Source organism: Ricinus communis, chromosome 9, assembly GCF_019578655.1.
Source record: "Ricinus communis isolate WT05 ecotype wild-type chromosome 9, ASM1957865v1, whole genome shotgun sequence".
In the NCBI taxonomy this organism is placed as follows: Eukaryota; Viridiplantae; Streptophyta; class Magnoliopsida; order Malpighiales; family Euphorbiaceae; genus Ricinus; species Ricinus communis.
Genome location: NC_063264.1, coordinates 17,657,499 through 17,679,214, shown reverse-complemented (window position 1 = coordinate 17,679,214; position 21,716 = coordinate 17,657,499). Strand labels below are relative to the sequence as shown.

Below are 21,716 nucleotides of genomic sequence, written 5' to 3'. Positions count from 1 at the left end.
GGATAAGTTGATAGATAGATTGAAAAGTTTTTGAAAATTAAACTCTCTATAAAGGAGAAGCATAAACTTTATGAAATAATTACAATGCACGAAATATTATTTATATACATTTAGAAAAAAATTTACTTATTTTATTTATATATTCTCCATGAATATATAATTTTAATAATATTAAATAGATATTTAAAATAAATAAATTTGAACGCATTACTTTTGAATTTACTTGTTTTTACATATTGTGAAACTTATAAACATAATTGAATTTAATTATTGAAAATCAGTATTTAAAGAGTATTATAATCTAATTAAAAATAGAAAACAAATAAATAGGGCATAAGAATTTGATTTTTATTATATTAAAATAATGATATAAAGTCAAAATTCTGATTTTATAAATTTTCTAATTAAAAGATCTTAATGTTACTTATTAAATGCTGATTTAATAATATTATTATTATTATTATTTATGTTAGAATTTAATTATACTAAATGTTTATTCATATGTTGCATAACTCTTATTACTACTTTAATTATATATAGTAATGAGTTATAGAGAAAATTTAATAGCTTTTTAATATTTTGTAATTATTTGCCATTTCTTAAAATAGCACTAATTTAAAATATTTTCAGATACCTTTCTTGATAAATTTTTTTATTATTTTAAAATATTATTATATAACAAAGTTTAAGAATATTTATTAGATAAATTTTAGTTATATATAATATATAATTTACTGTCTTTATTATAATAAAAAATTAATTTATTTATTGATATAATATTAGAATAGTTAATATAATATTAGAAGTATAATTTTTAAATAAAATTTTTATAATTAGAATCATTATTTAATTACAAAACTAATTTATTAATTAAAATATTATTTCTTAAAATATAATTCATTACTCAATTAGAAAAATATTATTAGTTAATAAATTAACTATATATAAAAAGATAACACATTAGCATAATGTCAAAAAATAAAAAAATATATATATGTTAAAAAAATTATTTATCAAGATAAGTACACATGTCAAATTAATCTATGTCTCAAAATTTATATATAAAAATATTTAATTACAACTAATTTATTATTTTATAACTGAAATTATTATTAATTTTTTGTTAATTTTTCTTTAGGCATAAACTAATATGAGTAGGATAAATTAGATAAAAATTTAACCAAAAACTAAAAAATGAAAATATTTGATAAAACTAGATAATTCTTAATGAGACTATATGATTTTGGTATGCAATAGAATTAATTAAAACGAATCCAAACTATGTAGTTTGAGAATTTATATTTTTGCCCCTAAAGTTAGCCTCGAGATACAAATATATCCCTTAACTAATTTTACGCATAATTAATCTGAAAAAAAAAATATATATTTTTGTATTATATAGACCTCTCTTTACAATTGGGATGAGAACCGCATCTATGACAGTTTATGAAGTTTCTATTTCTTCTTAATAAAAACACAAATTGTTTATACCATTTCATCTTTTAATTTTAAAATTCTAAAACTTGAATCCTAAAATTGTTAAGTTACAAGAATGGTTGTAAGGAGACGATAGGGATGGACCTAAGGCATTACATAATAGAAGGATCTAGGAATCTTGTCGGGATGAACATGGTTAGAGTCAGTAAAATTGAATAGTGAGTGGTAAATGAGTAGGTAAAATTGAATAGTGAGTTGTAAATGAATAGGTAAAATTGAAAAATGAACTGAGAAGAGAGAAAAAAAAATGGCCTTTGTTCTTAGGGTCATTGTTTAGTGTCATATGAAATTAGTGCTATATTTGATTTTAATGGTTAGATCTGATATTTTAAATTTCAGCCGTTCAATTATATTTCTTTAGACGACTAGTAACTTGAGCAATTGGTTAAAATAATATTAAATATATATTACAAGATATAATAGATAAATATCAACTTTAATTATTTATATAATTAAATATTTATATTTTATTTTATCAATTTTTATTATTTTATATTATTTAATACCATATTAAGTATATATTGATAAATTTGATTCTATAAAATATTTTCTATACATTACAAACTTTTTATTATAAGAGTTATTTTTAATTTTCAATTCTTTACAGTAGAAAAATTAAAAAATAAAAAAAAGTAATGGCTACGTGATTGAATCCTAAACCTTATGGTTAAGTTTATTAATTCAAAGAAAATATAAAAGATAACTCTTTTATATTCAAATTACGAGTTTTTTTTTTCATTTCCTCTAAGGTTTTGTTGTTACATTATTTCTTTACAAATTATACATTTATACTATTTTATTTTCTTATCTGTAGTACATTTTCTTATATATTTTTATTAATTTTTATAATTTTAATAATAAATTCTATTTTATAAATTATATCAAATCATATATTGACAATGAATCAATTAAATGTGGAAAAGAAATACAACCATGAATTTATAAAAAAGCACAAAAATAATTTATATTCTTATATTATTTAAATTAATGGAAACGTACATAAAATTGCAATTATTTAAAAGTTAACACTAAGTCTTTTTTATGATATGTAATTAAGGATTAAATTAAGATCTTATTTTTCTATTATTGCTTAGAGACAATAATAAAATAAAAAGTAAATATTCTAATAGACATAAATCGATTAAAATATATAATATTTATAAATTAAACAAAAAAAGTTGAAATAGAAAAAAATAAAAATAAAAAAGCACTTTGTAATTAATCAAATTTAAATTTTTGATAATTTTAAATAATATTACATATATAAATAGAATTTATCTCATGCAATGTTAATATTTAAAAGAAAAAACTTACGTTCTATTATATGTTTTATCTGATACTGTAGGTAATAGTATTTGTGACACCAAATTAATAGCCTCTCTTTTGGATTAGAGAATAAGTTTGGGTATTGTTGAGTAAAGAGAAAGAGAGGTGAAAGAGGTAGAAGTGAAGGAAATTTTTGGTTTTAAATTTGGATATGAAGAAAGTTTTGACAGGGTAAAAAAAACAAAGACATCTAACTCTAATTTGATGACCCGGAACGGATGTGAAAAAGGAGAAAAACAAAAACCTCTTATCTGTCACTTGTTTTTAGCTTTGTTTCTTAATCAAGGAACTAAAACATTAATTTAATTTATTAATATTTATAAAAACTTTATCTTCTCATCTCGTCATGATGTCCTTCAATTGGCAACTAAGCTAAGCAACCATAAGCAAATTCTCTTATCAAAACAAAACTTATGAATATAATATAATAGTTGTTATTAAATTGTAGACTTCAATCCTAAATACAATTAAGCAAAAGCTTTTATTCGATTTCTATGGCAACTCTATACAACGCTGAAAAAAAATTAAAACAATTAAATAAAATTATTTCTATAAAAGAAAGTTGGTCAATAGTCATAAATCGGTGTTTCTTATTAGAGATGACAAATTGACAGGTACTTTTTGATACTCGATATAACTGAACTCTAATGGTCGAGTTCAGGTGGTAATAAACGGATTTGGGATTGAATTTTAATAAAGAAATTTACACTCCATATGTCATTTTTAAAATATTTGCTAAAATACCTCAATTTTTTTAATTTATTACATTTTTGCTCTTTTTTTATACTTTTTTTTACTTGTTTTTCAGAAACACTCAAATTGAAGCTCCTTATTTACTCTAATCTATCATTAACAGTGAAATGGTGATGTCTAAAGCTGAAATTCATAGCACAAGTGTTTTTTAGGGGGCGAGAAATTTATTTGTGGTGTTGGATTGAGTTAAAGGCATTGAGAGATGGTGCTGCTGACGACGGCCGCTAGAGGAGATAGTTTCTCTCTCTTCGAATTGTCAATTCTAGCAAGAATCGACGTCAACTGACGATGGAGACTCACGGAGCAGGTGAAGACTGGTATGGAAAGGAAGTTTATCAGTAAGATAAGACTGTTAGGATATTGGACAGCAAACTATGGAGGTGGCAGCAAAGATAGAACGTATTAGTGAGAGAAGGGCTGGAACAGTTATTTGGCTACAGTTCAAATTCCTATTAAGTTCTTCCTTTCAATATATATATATATATAATTTATAATTTCAATGACAAAATCATCATTTCTCAAACTTTGGTATTTAAATACATAAAATGAAAAATAAAATTTTAATTTACAACACTTAAGTCCTTAAATTAAAATATTTATCAACACCTAAATAAATTCTCAATAAATAAATATTAAATTATCATTAAATAAAATTTAGAATTTAAAATATTATAGTTTAATGATTTTTTTGTTAACGTCTGGTTGATGTTAATTTGAAGTTAAGATGGGTATGATTTATGTATTGTTAATGTTTGGCTGATTTTTTATTTATTGTTTAATCTATATTTGTTTAGATTTTTATTTTGTTCGTTGATTTTTATTTATTTAATATTTTTTTATAATTGAATGATTTTGTTGATTTTAGTTGATGTGTGTTTGTTTCTAAAGGTGTGATTGATATTTAATTGATTTTTATGATATTTGACTTTAGTGTACTTTTGTTAATATATTTTTCCATAAAAGTGTATTTTTGCAAACTTTTTTTTAGATAAACATGCAATTATTGTTATAAAAGGAGGTAGTTATGTAAGAACCCATTTTAATACCTATGTTGGTTTTGAATCGGATTTGGATTTGAACTCTCAGATATCCGCCACCCGATTAAGTAAACAGATACGGGTATAGGGTACATATAGTTACTCTACCCTTTTATAGCCATTATAACATTATTATTCAGGCTGCATACATAATTTCACCTTTGTACTTTTCACATTTTACTTCTAACACTCTTAGACTTTTATTTTAACCAATAACACATCTATATTTTTATTTTTAATCAATTTCACTCTCCAACTTTAATTCAATCGTGCTATTCTGCCAATATGAAATATAGCATGGTTATAAACGATGTCTAATGGATGAACTAACTTAGTTGATGTGGACACCTAACTCTTTTTTCTTTTGATTTAAAAAAGATTTTCTTTTTTAAACCCTAAATTACCAATGCTCTCTCTCTTTGATTCTTAACAACTTGTCCAGCATTATAGACAATAAATACTATACAATTTCAGAATCACGGTACAGGAGACCATATAACCTTAAAGGATTAAACAAATCATTAAAATATTCCTAAAGTAATTGGTTAAATAATTGAGGAATTCAAAGTTTTTTTTTATTTGTAAGATAATTAGAGATTTCAATTTTAATATGTCTGATTTAAGGATTTAAGTTTTCCTTTGATGTTATTTATTTTTTACTTTTTATTAATATACGCGTGTTATTTGTTCAACTCATTTATCTAGCTCGTTAAAGTTTGTCCATCTATGCTTAATACGTGTTTTTGTAAATGATATTAGGAGTGAAATCTATTAAAAATGAAAGTATAGATGTACTATTAGTTAAAATAAAAGTTATAAGAGATCAAATATAAAAAGTATAGTGTGGAAATATGTATTCATTCAACCTTATTATTTATCATTTTATTCTCCATGTATTTAAACTATAGACCTTTTATAAAAGAAAAAAGTGATTCCATCACTAAACCATTTAAAGATTTTTGTTAAAATAAATATTTATATGTATAAATTTATGTATGTGTATGTGAAATAAAATATAATAAAAAATTAAAATTATTAAAGTTTTATTAGTTTTATTGCTTATTTCACTTATTGGCAACATATTATTATTAATACCAACCTATGAATATTATTAACTTATACTTCACCCATTTCATACTAAAAGTTGTTCTTTAAAAGTTTATTCATATTAAAAAAATATTTAATAAGCTTCATTTTAGAAAAAAAAACTAGCTAAATTATTCTTTATAAATATTGTAAAATTTTTTATACCTTTTTAAATATAAAAATAAAATAAAACAAAGAAAATTAATATTGTATTGGATATATAAAATTGACAAATAATTAGAATTCTTTTATTTTGAAAAAGACAGTTAGTATGAAATAAAGTAAGTAATTATATAATATTAGTATTACATTAATTATATTTATTAAATATTTATTAATAATATGTCTTTTAATTAATTAATATAATATTTTTAATCTTTTTAATAAATTCAACACTATATTATCGATCACCATAACTGTTAACGATTTATTTACATAATATTAAAATATAAAAATATTATAAAATAATTTTATTAGCAAACTAAATATCACGTATAAACACAAAAAAGAAAAAGAGCTAAATTTTATTAAAGAAATATTTTATTATTGATATCCAACCTATGATTATGCAGTGTTAATATAATATTAATGATGTTTGTTGGATAATTTTTACTAGTAATAATTTATTTTAATTAATTAATACGATATAAAAATTTATATTATCTTATTATGTAGTAAAATTTAAATATAAATTTTTATTTTTAAACTTTTCCTATTAAAATTTTATATTATATATATTGTGTTATTTTTTAGAATAAATCTAAAAGAATATTGTACTAATAAAATAAAAATAAAAATATTGTATATAAATTTTAAGAAAAATAAACTAAAAATTTTATTTAAAATTATGTAATTCTGAATAACACTGGGAATGATAGTCGGACGATTGTTTTCGGGTACTCGACCCTACCGAACCCTATTAGAATAAAATTTGAATAACAGTAAACGAATTTGAAATTTAATTTTACTATTCGTGTCGGGTTCGGATTTGAACACGTGAATACTGGTTACCGAACTCAAATATATTGGTGAATACAACTAGAGGGTACTCGCTACTCGAAATAAGTCATTCTATTGCTAAGCAATTTAATATTTTTGTTAAAATGATAGGCATATATATATATATATATATAAGAAGAGACTCTTGTGTTCTTCAAGTCATACCATTAGAAATATAGTGAGAAAAGAGAGAGTGTGAGAGTGATAGTGATAGTGAGAAAATCACCTTCCTCTTGTATTCAATTCCTCTTGTAAGTTATATTTCTTTTGTTTAAATCTTAAAGCTTTCTTTTGTTGAAAGTTTTTATTCCAAAGTTTGTATATTTGTTCATTCATTAATAAATTTATCATCTTATCTTCCATTCTTGTTTAAGATTTAACAAGCGTATGCTCTATGCTTGCCTCGTTTGAGGATCCTGCACACCAGAAACTTGTTAGACTAGTCTCATGGTTGGTATCAAAGCCATTTGGGTTCCGGGAAAGAAACATCATTTGCATAAAAAGATTTTAAAATCATTTTAAACTGCATCATACCACTAATAAACAAACTTGTTCATTTATGCACAATAGTAAGTCCCGTCTGGTGTAAGGGTAGTAAAACTGGTGGCTTGGTTCATGTTTGTTTAGAAAGTTATTTTGATTTATTTTAAAATGAATTTAGAACCTTTTTTCTATAGATCTTCTTCTTTCTCAAACTCCTCTATTTCTGAGTCTTCAAGGTATAAAGGTTTAGTAAATAGTGAGGAAATCACTATTGAAGATTTTTTAAAGAATATTAATGATTGGGAAATACCCAAAGTTCAAAAGAAATAAATTTATGAGTTTTTAAAGTTTCCTTTCTTCAAAACTGATTTTACTATCAAAACTGAAGAAAGAGATATTCAAATTTCAAAGCCTTTTGAAGAAATTTATCTTTTGAATCCAAAGACCCTCCAGAAGCACAAAGAAAAAGACTATAAGTATATCCATATAGGCCTTGTCCAGGTAGGAATAAAGCCCCTTACCAGAGAAGGTTTAGATATTTCCATCTTAGCAGTCCTTAGAGATGCTAGGTTTACAAATTTTTATGATTCTTTGTTAGGTACTGTTGAGTCAAGCCTTAATAAAGGACCAATTTCTTTCAATTGTTTTCCAAACATTAAAATTTCATTAAATGATAAAAATATCTTAAAGAGCATTGTTCTTCAAAGAAAGACACATAATTACAAAATGCTTGAAGGATCTATTCCGATAGCATTAATTTTCAAAATACATTACAAAGCCATGATTTCTGCTTTTGGTTCAAAACACAAACTCTATTCACCAAAAGGAGAAACCTTATTCCTACAAACAGATATTTCCAAATCCAATGCAACTATTCCAAAAACCATTCAATGGAAAGATATCACTCTTCCAGAAGAATTGATCCTTGAAGGTGCAACCCAACCTGAATCACCAAAGCAAACAGAGCCAAATATAAATCTAAAAAATATAATCCAGTTTCCAGATGGAAAAGTAAAGCTTACATTCAATAGGAAATCAACCTCTTCTAGATTTTCTGATGATAATTCTTCAACATCAACCATAGATATTGGAAGGGTATAAAAAATACCTTCCGTTATTTATGCTCCTTACAAAGAACCAACTCCATCTCAAACACAACCAAGATTTTCAACATCTGATATACCAAGCTCAAACACTATATTACAGAATGTTAATTACCAAAGCAATATCTCCAGACCCGTCTACAATGAACCAAAGAAAGAAGATGAGGATATAGAGACCGTCTCTACCCCCTCTTCACCACCACCATCTGCAATAACGCAAAATCTAGAAGCAGAAATCAACATGATTTCAAAAGATTTTCAAATCAATAAAAAGCTTTTACATGAAGATTTCTATTCAAAGAAAAACCATTCTAAAAAACTTTGGTTTTTTAAGCATTTTTTACAAGAAAAAGACAGTATTCAAGAGAGATACTATCAATTTTGCATTCAAAACAAGATTCAAATCAAATTTTTTAATTGGTTTCAGATTTATTGCAAAGAAAATAGTATTTTTTATCATTTCAAAGAAAAGCTTGTTAGTCCTGTTACTGTAAGAAACAAGACTCCAAAGTGGAAGGTCGGAGAAAACCAAACCATCCAGTCTGAACATCCTCCCCTTAGAAAAATAATCATTCCTTATGGAGAGAATGAAATAGAGGCTACACCTTACAAATTGATAGGAGAAGATCTTGAGAAAAATGTCAAGAATATTGTTCAGCAGAACAATTTCTCGAATACCTATCTTAACACAATAGGGAAACAGCTTGTTAGGATAGAAAGCCAAATCTAAAAACCTCCTGTAGTCTTTACCTCTCCAATCCCCAACACTGATCATCCAAAAGAGATAAGCCAATCAGAAAAGCTCAAAAATCCAGTTTTCAAACCCTACCAAATCTCAAAGCCTAGCCAAGATCAATTTCAGAAGTAAACTGAGTTTGCTAGAGTAGTCAGGGAACAGCTTCGCAAATTAGCCACTTCTGAGTCTTCCAAAAACCTAGTGCCAGATACTCCTCAAAGCAGTAGGAATATCAGTACTATAGATCAATCCCAATGCGATGAATCCAATGATTCAGAACTTGAAAGTATCACTGAAAAACCCTCCAACATCAACAGATTGGGATGGCAAGCCCCTAGATTGACCTGGTATACTTCTAGGAATACTGCTCCAAATCTAGGAATAGAAAATAGGAATAATATCCTAACCCAATCTAGATTCAATGCCTCTTTTGTCTATGAATGGAATATAGATGGAATGTCAGAATACAACATTCTTGGTCTCTTACAACAGATGACCATGGCAGCCAATGCCTACAAAACCCAAAGCGGTACCTCTGATAGAGCCATTGCTAAACTCCTCATAGCTGGATTTTCTGGCCAGCTTAAAGGATGGTGGGATTACCATCTCACACAAGCACAACAGCTCCAAATCCTAGGTGCTATCCAAACCACAATAGAAGAGACCCCCATCTTAGATGAACTAGGAAATCCAATTGAGGATGCTGTGTCAACCTTAATTTTGACGATTTTCCTCCACTTCATAGGAAACCCTTCTCTTCTAAAAGATAAGAATGTTGAGCTTCTTAGCAATCTAACCTGTAAAAAGCTTAGCAATTTCCAAGCTTATAAGATACCTTCCTGACTAGAGTCATGCTTAGGGAAGATTCAAACCAACCTTTCTGGAAAGAAAAATTTTTAGCCGGTTTATCTAAGATACTAGGTGAAAGAGTTAGAAATACCATAAGAGAAGCCTATAATGGCCAGATCCCTTATGATTTCTATACTTATGGTGAATTAGTTAGCCTTACTCAGAAAGAAGGATTAAAGATTTGTCATGATCTTAAACTCCAAAGACAACTCAAATGGGAAATGAAGAAGACTAGGCAAGAACTAGGTAGTTTTTGCAATCAGTTTGAGTATAATCCCATAGAACCTTCTCCTACATGCAAAGGAAAATGCAAAGAAGATTTTTCCAAAACTTAAAAAAAAAAAACGATTTTTCAAAAATAGGAGAACTCCCAAAAACAAGGAGAATTTCTATAAAAAGCCATCATCTTCTAAATTTCCAAAATAAAATCTCAAAAAAGATTTTAGCAAAATTACTTGCTATAAGTGTGGCAAAAAGGGTCATACTTCAAAATATTGCAAGTTTTCTAAAAAACTTCATGAGCTCCAAATAGAAGATGAAATTTTGAGCAAAATTTCAGCCCTTCTTGTCGATTCCTCTGAATCAGAATTTTCGAATAGTGAGGAAGAGTTTCAAATTGATGAAATCAAAACCTCATCCGATTATTCTGAATCAGATTCTGAAGATATTTCAAAGAATATTAATATGCTCACTAGGCAATAAGAAGCTCTTCTTGAAGCCGTCAAGCATATTAATGACCCCTAAATCCAAAAACAAGTTTTGAAATAAATCTTAAAAACTGAAATCTTTGTCCATTCTTCTAGTAAGAACACTTATGATCTTGGATAAAGGGAAAAAACTAAAAAACCCTCTTCCCACCGTCCAAAAACTTTAGAAAGAAATCAAAGCCATCAAAACAGAGCTCAAAGATTTGAAAGAAAAACAACAAAATAATTTTGTTTTGCTCCAAAGCTTGATTCTCAAACAGAATAGTGATTCTGATTCTGAAGAAGAAAATGATTTTCAAAATCTTGAGGTTTCTGAAAATGTTCCAGAAAACTTCATTAACATTTTAAAAGAAATTACCTCAAGAAAATATTTGATCCAAATAAAACTCATTTTCCCTGGTGATTTTTAAATAGAAACTATCGCTTTATTTGATACAGGAGCATACCTCAACTGTATCAATTATGAGCTGGTTCCTAAAAGGTATCATCAAGAAACAAAAGAAGGGCTTACCTCAGCCAATAGTTCAAAGATTAGAATTGCGGGTAAAACTGAAGCTGCAATTCTAAATAATAATATTGCTTTAAAAAATATTTTTATTCTTATAAAGGATTTACAGCAAACAGTTATCTTGGGAACTCCTTTCATCAATTTAATTACTCCTTTCAAAGAAACTACTGCTGGTATTATTTTTAAAGCTAAAGATTCAAAGATTGTTTTTCCTTTTATAGAAAAACCCAAGAAGAGAAATATCAATCTCTTAAAAGCCCACTCAATTTTTAATTTTGAGATAAATGCTTTGATTAAAGGAAAACAAACTCAGCTTTTCTACTTGAAACAAGATATGGGTTTGAAAAGGATCCAAAGTCAAATGCAAAATGATTTTGTCCAAAGAAAAATCTCTGATTTGCAAAAGAAGATTGAAAATGAAATTTGTTCTGATCTTCCTAATGCCTTTTGGAGACGAGAACAACATATGGTAGATTTACCATATGAAAAAGATTTTTCTGGTAAACAAATTCCTACTAAAGTAAGACCCATCCAAATGAATGAAACCCTAGAAAGCCATTATAGAATAGAAATAAAAGATTTAAAGCAAAAGGGTTTGATTACCAAATCCAGATCCCCTTGGTCATGTGCAGCTTTCTATGTCAACAAAAATAGTGAGATAGAAAGAGGAACACCTAGGTTGGTGATTAATTACAAACCCTTGAATAAAGCCCTAAAGTGGATTAGATACCCAATTCCAAACAAAAAGGATCTTCTTCAAAAGCTTCATTCTGCTTTTATTTTTTCAAAGTTTGATATGAAATCAGGATTTTGGCAAATCCAGATTCATCCTAAAGACAGGTACAAAACTGCTTTTACATTTCCATTTGGCCAGTACGAATGGAATGTAATGCCCTTCAGATTAAAAAATGCTCCTTCTGAATTTCAAAAAATCATGAATGACATTTTCAATCCTTATTCAAAATTTTGCATTGTCTATATCGATGATGTGTTGATATTTTCAAATTCTCTAGAGCAACATTTCAAACACTTGGAGACATTTTTCTATGTTGTTAAGAAAAATGGTTTAGTGGTTTCAAAATCCAAGATATTTTTATTCCAAATAAAAATTAGATTTCTTGGTCACTATATCTCCCGTGGAACTATCACCCCAATTGAAAGGTCTCTAGCCTTTACTTCAAAATTTTCAGATAAAATTTTGGAAAAAACTCAATTACAAAGATTCCTTGGTAGTTTAAATTATGTGATAGATTTTTATCCGAATTTGAACTGTCTAGCAAAGCCCCTCCATGATAGGCTAAAGAAAACCCCCCCTGCATGGACCGATGAGCATACAAAGATTGTCCAAAGCATTAAAAAGCAAGTTTCTGAAATACCATGTTTACACCTAGCTGATCCATCTGCATTCAAAATTGTTGAAACTAATGCATTAAATCTAGGATATGGTGAGATTCTTAAGCAAGTCCAAAACAACAAAGAATGTATTGTCCAGTTTACTTCTGCACACTGGAATGATATACAAAAAAATTATTCAACTATCAAAAAAGAAATTCTTTCGATAGTTTTGTGCATTTCATAATTCCAAAGCGACCTTTTAAACCAAAAATTTCTTTTAAGAATTGATTCTAAATCTGCTAAAGAGGTTTTACAAAAAGATGTTCAAAATATAGCTTCAAAACATATTTTTGCCAGATGGCAAGCCATTCTTTCTGTTTTTGATTTTGAAATCGAATACATAAGAGGAGATTCGAATTCAATTCCAGACTTTCTAACCAGAGAGTTCCTTCAAAAACATGAGTGAAAATGCCAAGAAAATCGAAAGCAAAAGAAGAAAAGTCGACAGCAAGTTCAAAGCTTGTCCAAAGTCCAAAGAAGGAGATTTTACCCTCCTCTTCAAAACCTATCCGAACCTGGACCAAAATCATCCAGGAAGAAATTGACAAAAGCAAGGTAGATCCGGCCCAATAGCAATTACAAATTCAAGAGTGGCTTGCACAGCAAGATCCTGAATTTCTAAAAAGGGTCGAAGAATATTCAAAACAAGTGAAACAACTTCACCCCGAAGTCTCTCCAAAGACATCCTCCTCTTCCAACAAGGGTAAAGGTATACTTTCTATCCCTTTTTTCAAAACCAGAGATAGAAATTTTCCCTCAAAACCTATCTCAGAGCTCTCAAAGTATTTCAAAGCCCAATTCTCAAGAAATAGTTTTGTCACAAACAAAACTTTTAAAATCCAATGAGTATATAGAAAAGCAAAATTTTCAAAGCATTTTGACTATTGAGGAAGGATTCTGTACAGAAAGCCCCTCAAAACTGATTTCAAAATTTTTCCCTCGAAGATGGTATTTCAAGCCCTGGAATATTTCAAAACCTCAATCCTACTACCAGTCTATCCTTGAGGTAACTGGTTCTGCAAAGTTCAAACACTTCAAAAAGCATAAAGACCATAAAGACTCTGCATATTCCACATGCACCATACAAAGAATCCTCCACCCTTCAGATTGGGGAATGGATTTACACTTATCAAGATCTTTTCCAACTTCACTCCAAAGAACCTATCCATCAAGCCTAAACACTTCTTTCAACTATTGGGATTACCAACAAGCTTGTTTAATACCTTTCTTCTTCAAAACGAAGGACAAAGCCATTCTTGGCTTTTCTACTTCGATACAAGCTCAATCCAAACTTCAAAGATCCTATATTGGTTTAAACAATGGTGGAATTTTTATGGCAATGTTCCTGAGACCATAATTCCAGAAGTTCTACCTCTGTTTAACTTATTCAAAGCCCACTATAAACCAAACAAAATAGAAAGATGTTTTTCCCCTTTACTTCTATTTTGTTCAAACTTTTTTCTCCCCTAGGTATGTGTATGGTATTTCCATTTCAATCAAGCAGCAGATGAAGAAATCATCCTTGCTTGAAGATTCAAAGTCAAATGGTGGGATAAATTTAACCACTAAGAAAAATTATATCTAAAGTTGGTACAAAGTTTTCTTTCAAAGAATAGCTTCTTGCTAGCTCCGAAAGAATAGACCACTTTCCTGGCACAGAAGTCCGTCATTATTCCAAAGCTAGCGGCGGCTCAAACAGAAGAAGATTTCTTACAATTGATCAAACAGTTGTCGGAAACCGCCTCTTCCAAAGGAAAATCAAAAGCTTCATCTTCCTCTTCTAGCACCAGCTCAGCAGCGATAGACCTAGATGGTGACTCGAACGAAGATGACTGTTTTGGGATATTCAAGCCCATCAAATGACACCTTTGTAAAGCACTTGGGTTGAAAACCAGAAATGGCAGCCCAAAATATTTATGTAATGGGCCAAATGCCCAATAATAATAAAAAAAAGAGTCATTTAAAAAGAAAAGAAAGAAAACAAAAGACTCTTTAAAAAAGCAAAAGATTCTTCTCAAAAGCGTGGCAGACAACTTCTGCAAAAGTCATGAAGCATCTTACTCCATTATCAAAAGAATACAAAAGACGTGGAGCCCCTCATTCCACTATGAAGAGCATCTAAAGCTTCAAGGCTGAAGACCTTTATAAATAGAGGAGTTTTCCAAAGAAGAAGGCATACTGAAAAATAACAAGAGACTCTTGTATTGTTCAAGTCATACTATTAGAAATATAATGAGAAAAGAGAGAGTGTGAGAGTGATAGTGAGAAAACCACCTTCCTCTTGTATTCAATTCCTCTTATAAGTTATATTTCTTTTGTTTAAAGCTTAAAGCTTTCTTTTGTTTAAAGTTTTTATTCCAAAGTTTGTATATTTGTTCATTCATTAATAAATTTATCATCTTATCTTTATATATATATATATATATGTAAAATTATTAATATTTATTTATTTTATTATTAGTAAGAATTAAATTTTATTTATTGTCAAAAAATATATACATTTAGAAAATATTATTATTAGTATCCAATCTATTAATATTTTAAACTTAAAATTATGTAATGCTAATATACATCGATTATATATATTTATATATATTTATTAAATAAATAATATTTAATAAATATTCTTTTTATTTATATCGTTATATATTAATATTTTTAATAAAATCAATATTACGTCATCAATCATCATAATTGCTAACAGTTTATTCATATAGGATAATTATACTAAGATATAAGAGAATATCATATGAATTTGAAATTTTTTTTTGTTATAATACTCAACTTAACATATTAACATTATTAATTTATAATTATATAGTGTTAATATAATATTAATAATATTTATTAAATAATTTTTAATTAATTAGTATATGATATAAAAGAATCTTGTTATATGATTAATTAAGATTTTTTGATTTTAATTAATTAATTTTACTTTTATTATTAAGATAAAATATTAATATATATATATATATATATATATATATATTATATTATTATTATGTTCATAAATATAATTTTTTAAAATTTAAATATATTATATGATTTAATTTTTATATTTATAATATTAAAATTCATAATTCATATAAAAATAAAAATATTATGTATAAATCTAATAAATATTTTATTAATAAATTTAAAAAATATTTTTTATTAATAGACTAAAAATATATTTTTTATTAATAAATTAAAAAAATATATTAACAAAATTATACTTTTTAAAAATAATCTACACATAATTTAAATAAAATTCCGTTAATTTTAGATACCAAGCTAAACAAAACTTATCACAAATTAAAACCCAATTCTATTCTCTTCTTCCCCCTAGCTCACATCAACCCTGCCTCACCACCCACCCTTACAAAGCATCTTCTTCACGCCGCTGCTGCTGTCTCCTCACGCCGCTGCTGCTGTCTTCCACGCCGCCTCACGCCGCTGCTGCTGTCTTCCACGCCGCCTCACGCCGCCTCACGCCGCTGCTGCTGCCTTCGCCCTTGCTGCTACCGCCTTCGCTCTTGCCGCGTCGTCCTTGCCGCCGTCGTTGTTAGGTATTGTTGTAGTTCTAATACACTTCTATGGTATTTTAGCTAAGTAACATATTTTATTTTTGAGAAACCCTTTTATCAACTAAATTCGGAAATGGAACTTTAGTGTTTGTTTGATCTACTTGAGCTTTTACAATTTGCTAGAGGCTGAGTGTTTTGGTAAAATAAAAATTTAGTGTTATTATTAAGCAAGTTGAATATTAGTATTAGTGTTTTAGCTAAATAAATGACTTTAGGCTAATTTTTATTTGATTAAGTTCTTGTATGAATATAAACTATGTGGTTAGTTTTTGGATGGCAGCCTACTGGCTTTTTTTTTTTGGATAAAATGGAAGCCTATTTGAGCATGGTTAATATGAGCATTGAAGAAGTTGCAGAAACATGTTTAGGAGTTAGGACTATTTTTCTATTTGATATTAATTTTTGGGATATATTTAGATCTATTATACTAATTGTGTTTTTTTTTTCAAAAGTAGTAGATAAGCACTTTGAAGGAGTTGGAAGAATCACAAATTGTAATAAATATTGCATTTTATTTAGTTTTTATTATTTACGATATTGTTTTAAATTTTATTGAATCTATGGTTAGATTATATTAACATATTAAACATTTAATGTTGAATACTTAGACTTGATTAGTTTATTTTGTAATTTTTTTTTGTTTTCATTAATTGAATTATTATAACGGGTTCGGTAGATGGGTATCCATTTAACTACCCGAATGTTTATATAAACGGGTTTTTAATGGGTAGGATACCGGCTATCCATTTAAATAACCATAAAATTTATTTAGTAGTCATTTAATTTAAACGGGTTTTAATCGGGTTCGGGTAGCATGCGGGTATTCTTATTAGGATTTGGGATAGGTTCAGGTAAACAAGGATAACTTCTTAAACGAATTTGGTACAGGTTCGGGTAAGTATTGTTTAAACGGGTTCGGATAGCATTAAATGGGCAGGTATCCTACCCATTGCCATGGTTTGTTATTTGTTTTTGAATTAGATAAATTGGTCTTTTGTTTCTTTTCTTTTTTCTTTTTTGGGTTTTCTTCTGTATAAAAATTTTGATATGGTTTGTTATTTGTTTTTGCTCCAATTCTAATTTTGTGGTTTTGTTTTCAGTTAAATTAAATTTTCTTTTTGTTCTTGTTTCCTCCAATTATTGATTGAATATCAATTAAGAAACATAAGAGATCTTGTACAGGTGATGGAGGTGGGTTTGACACACCATAGTCATGTAAAAGATGATGAAGAAGAAGACGAAGAAGAGTATGTTCTAATTGATCTTGATGCTGTTTCTGAGCAAGTTGAAATTCCACCAAATGCTCCATATGTTCTATCTGTATGCACATTAATCCCTATAATCTGCATTTCTCTATTTTCTTGCCTTTTTTGCTTGTAATTCTCACTACATTCTAGGATATAAATCTTTTTTTGGCTGTTGTTTTTGTTGCTGCTATTGATCTTTCTCAAGCGGTTAACTGGGACTTCTTGTTTAAGTATTTGATTTTGAATCTGCGAAATTGTTTGCTTATTGGTGTAGAGAATGCTGGCTTCTAGATATTTCTGGATATTCTATCTTAATTTACATGTTTTCTCGTTTCACATGTAATTATTATTTGTTTAGTTTAGTCCCATTATTTTTTCTTCTTGTGAATTTTCCTCTTACTTTTGCTTTGCTGGTTCTTGAACTGTAGGGTCTCGACACGTTGAGTCCAATACTCATTATAGATGACAAATTGAAGCTGGTGAGTTGATTGTTTGCTAGCTATATCATTCGTTCCATTTAACTTAGCAACTTTGGTTTTCACTTTGAGTTAGTATTTGTAACTTTTCGTATTTGGGTGGATAACTTATTAGATTAATATGGTATTTGTGCTTCTTTCTTTTTATTTATTTATTTATTTTTTCTCTCTTTGACAATTTACAGTTGATCATTCTCCTTGACTCACACAGGTTGGAGAATATGAAGAAACCATAGGAACAGGCTTGGTTTTCGCTGAAGAGGGTAAGCTCATATACCCTTTGACAATTTAGTAGTGAAGCAAGGAAGTTCCCTCACGTCAACTAATTGAATAATCTGACTTAAATGGAAATTACATATCTTTTGCATTACATGCTAGTTTTGCTTCCATACATTTAATTATGCTCTGGCAACTAAGAGGACTGAGGAATTCTGGATTTGGCTCCATTAATGGTACTTATAGCAAATATGAGATAAATTGATATTTACTTCTTAGCATGAACTTAATAGGTGTAGTGCATTTCAAATGTTTTGGTTCTTTGTTTCTCTGTGGAAATTTTAACAAAACTTTAATGGAATTGTCATCTGGAATTGAGGTTGAAGTACCTTCCCCTCTTGTTTATGTTATTTTACTCCTAACAAGCAAATTCAATATTTTTGTCAAAATTAAAGGTACATGATTACATTGTGCATGCAAAAATAATAGACGCAGTCGATCTCAATCAGCCTCTTGAGCTAGGCAATGATAACATAGTATTAATTAAAAACAACTGCATTCTTGCTTGCTAGTGTAATTCTCTATGCTGATTGACGGATTGGTTGGTTCAAGTTTAGTGATTTGGATGAAAACCTTGGGAATTATTTTAAAGAATAGTAGACTTATGCCTCGTATTCTGCTTCATCTTGAGCAGCTCTTTCTTGTGACCAGGTTTTTATTGAAGATAGTTTATTTCTGTCATTTTCTGGATGCCTTTGGTTTTGGATTTTTTTAGTTAAAGTTTCATTTAACTAATAGGCTGTAAGTACTTAGATTCAACTTTTTACATTTACCGACATTCTTCCTTTGCTGCATTTCTTTTGACTGATGCTATGATTGGGAAAAGATCGACCTACTCATACAATGAGCTGCTGCTGCCCGTGCAACATGTCAGTCAGATATCTATTTGTGCTTATATACAAACATGTATAGTTGCATTATATCAATATCCTGCTGTAGTTGCTGGAATACTTCCACTTACATTTTTTGTCATACGACCCTAATGAAGTTGACTGGGGACTTATTACATTATTATGCTGAAATGACCTTATATTTTCAGAAGCTGCCCCTGTGGTTCATGAGGAGACAGGACCATCAGAAGCAAATCTTTTCTCTGGAGCATATATTATAGATCCAAATCAAGCTCCAGTTAAGCAAGTGAAGCCAGTTGCCCGCCTTCAGAAGATTCTAAAGTTCAGAGTGTTGTTGGATAATGATGTCCAAGATACATCAGTTGAAGTGAATACATGAGATCTGTGAATGAAGATCCTTCTACCACAAACTCGATGTGCTGTTTTATACTGGGATAAGAATATGGACCATGTACTAGCATATGTTTCATAGTTATAGGTTCTTGCATTTGCTTAGCATTGGCCACTACGACAAGGTTGGTTATCCAAAAGAAAGAAAATAACATGTGTTGCTGTGGTAACTTAGCTAGCTGATACCCCATGGTAAATATGGTAAGGTGGTCACCAAGGATTGTGGGAATGTTTTCATTCTATCCCTTTCACGACTGTTAGGGACTAATTGGAAAAGGTATGTTTCAGAATTTTTCTATGCAAAGACTTGCTTATAGCTGCTCATTGTCGTTTTTTTTTTTTTTTTTTTTTTTCTGTATGGTGCCAGACTTGCTTCAGAGTACAGGTTGAAAGAGTTACTTTTAGGGGTACAGCTGCGGAACAAAATGTCAGAATAATCAACTATATAAAGAAAATGTAACTTGAACACCTACAACAGAGATATCAGGGAGATCCAAAATCATGGAAATGTTAAGAGTAATAACACCATGATCGGGTATTTCATAGGAAACAAGATCCAGGACCCTGAAATCAACATGGTTAAATTTCAGTACAGCCTGAAACAACCTGCAACTAGAAATGATTGATCTAGATGTTGCTTGCAAAAGCTCAATAACAGCAAGCACAGGTATTTGAACATTTTGTCTCCCAACACTACAACAGAATACTTGGATAAAACAACTGTTATTGGTAAAACCACAGAAAACTTTCTTGTTAGCAAATTACTGTTATTTGTTGAAGACCACACAGCATCATTCATCTTGTGTTGAAAATTGATGCTTACCCATACAAGATGTAAACTACGCAGGTTCTTTTGACTAGCTGTGCAGATGTTTGGTTCAAGTAGTTGTCCCTTACATGCAAAGATTTGACCTGCAGCATTCAATTTTATTAAGGAACCTATCTTTGAGAAAATTAAGTGTAGCCCTCTTGCTCCTACCCTATAATGCTGGAGTACCTAGGTATTTGTCATTTTCATTAATCTGCCTGACCCATAGCATGTTTGTGATGGACTCTCTTAACATTTCTCTGAACCGATGCTCCAAAAATGATTTCAGATTTTGAATAATTAATCATCTGTCCTGAAGCTCTTTAGTAATTATCCGGAAGAGTTTTTGCCCCAAGTCCCTCAGTCTCATTTGCTTTGAGAAACAGGATAGTGTCATCAGCAAATAATAAATGGGATAACACCGAGCATCTCCTATTTAATTTGACCACTGAGATAAACCCCCTGAATGGCTTTGTGCATAATCTAGAAAAGATATTAGTGATGAAGAGGAACAGGTATGGAGATAGGGGATCACCCTGCCTGAGACCTCTAGAAGTGAGGAAAGGCTTCAATGGGCTACTATTCACCATGGCTGAGTAAGACATAGTTGCAAAACATTGGGATACTAGGAAAATGAAATTTTCGTGAAACCCCATCGTGGCCATAACCAGTTTTAGAAAATCCCAGTCTTTATCGTATGCTTGGATATGTCAAGTTTGAGCCCCATGTTAGCATTCTTGGGAGAGCAATGCTTTTTAAGAGAGTGAAGGAATTCACGTACCATTAGGATATTGTCCTGAATGTGCCTATCCGGGATAAAAGCAGTCTGATTTTCATCTATTAGATTTGGGAGGAGAGGCTTTAGTCGATTGACCAGTACTTTGGAAAAGATTTTATATATCACGTTGCAAGGGCTGATAAGTTTGTATTGGTCGAGGGATTTAGGGTTTGGAACTTTTGGGACAAGCACAATTAAGTGTGATTTGAGGCTTTGAGGATGTGTTTACACCGAATGGACCTGTTTATGGTGGCCACAAAACCCCCTTTAATCGCAGTCAGTTTATATTCAACCTGGTTGAGTTCTTTAGAGTAATACGACATAACATACTCAGAAAATGGTGCAGATAAAAGCTTGCATACCCACAACACAAGGTTTTGCTTTTAGTTCTCCAACCAAATGCTGCTGCTTTACATTTCCTTCTAGATTTTTTTTTTCTAAATGCAAAGATGATCAAATGAAGTAAATACATTTGAGAATTCATAGCTGTTGCAAGTTTACAAGTAGGGATAGCATACTGAAATATGGTGTTGTCAAACACTAAGGCTTTTTTCTTACTTTTGACTGATACATGTACTGATTGTAAATGCAATTTGGTTACCTAAGTCAGCTTTCCAATTTTTCTTCTTTTTTTTTTCTTAAACTCAGAGGCGCGAGTGTAAGAAAATGAATGTCTACAATGTCTACAGCCTGTTAGCTCTTTGATGAATTAAAAAAAAAATTCTGTTTTTTTGTATCCTTGATATCAAATTCAAAAGCATAGTTTGATTCAATCCCGTTTTGGATTTCCTGAGTACAATCTTGTACCCCTTAAACCCCTTGATGAACTATAATAAATCAGT

General features: G+C 29.2%; 1 protein-coding gene across 2 annotated transcripts; it reads left to right on the top strand.

Annotated features, from left to right (window-relative positions):
- Positions 1-15,753: 15,753 nt before the first annotated feature.
- LOC8288368 lies at positions 15,754-20,192 on the top strand. 2 transcript variants are annotated; one of them, XR_007217393.1, is made up of 6 exons: positions 15,754-16,030; positions 17,231-17,368; positions 17,724-17,774; positions 17,983-18,034; positions 19,087-19,565; positions 19,656-20,192. XR_007217393.1 is itself a non-coding variant. In XM_048379450.1 (5 exons), the coding sequence occupies exons 2-5, from the start codon at positions 17,234-17,236 to the stop codon at positions 19,275-19,277; spliced, it is 429 nt and encodes a 142-aa protein (XP_048235407.1). In that variant the 5' UTR covers positions 15,754-16,030; positions 17,231-17,233; the 3' UTR covers positions 19,278-19,612. The 2 variants fall into 2 exon arrangements, 1 of the variants encoding a protein (XP_048235407.1); XM_048379450.1 differs by lacking the exon at positions 19,656-20,192 and having other exon boundaries at positions 19,087-19,612.
- Positions 20,193-21,716: the final 1,524 nt, after the last annotated feature.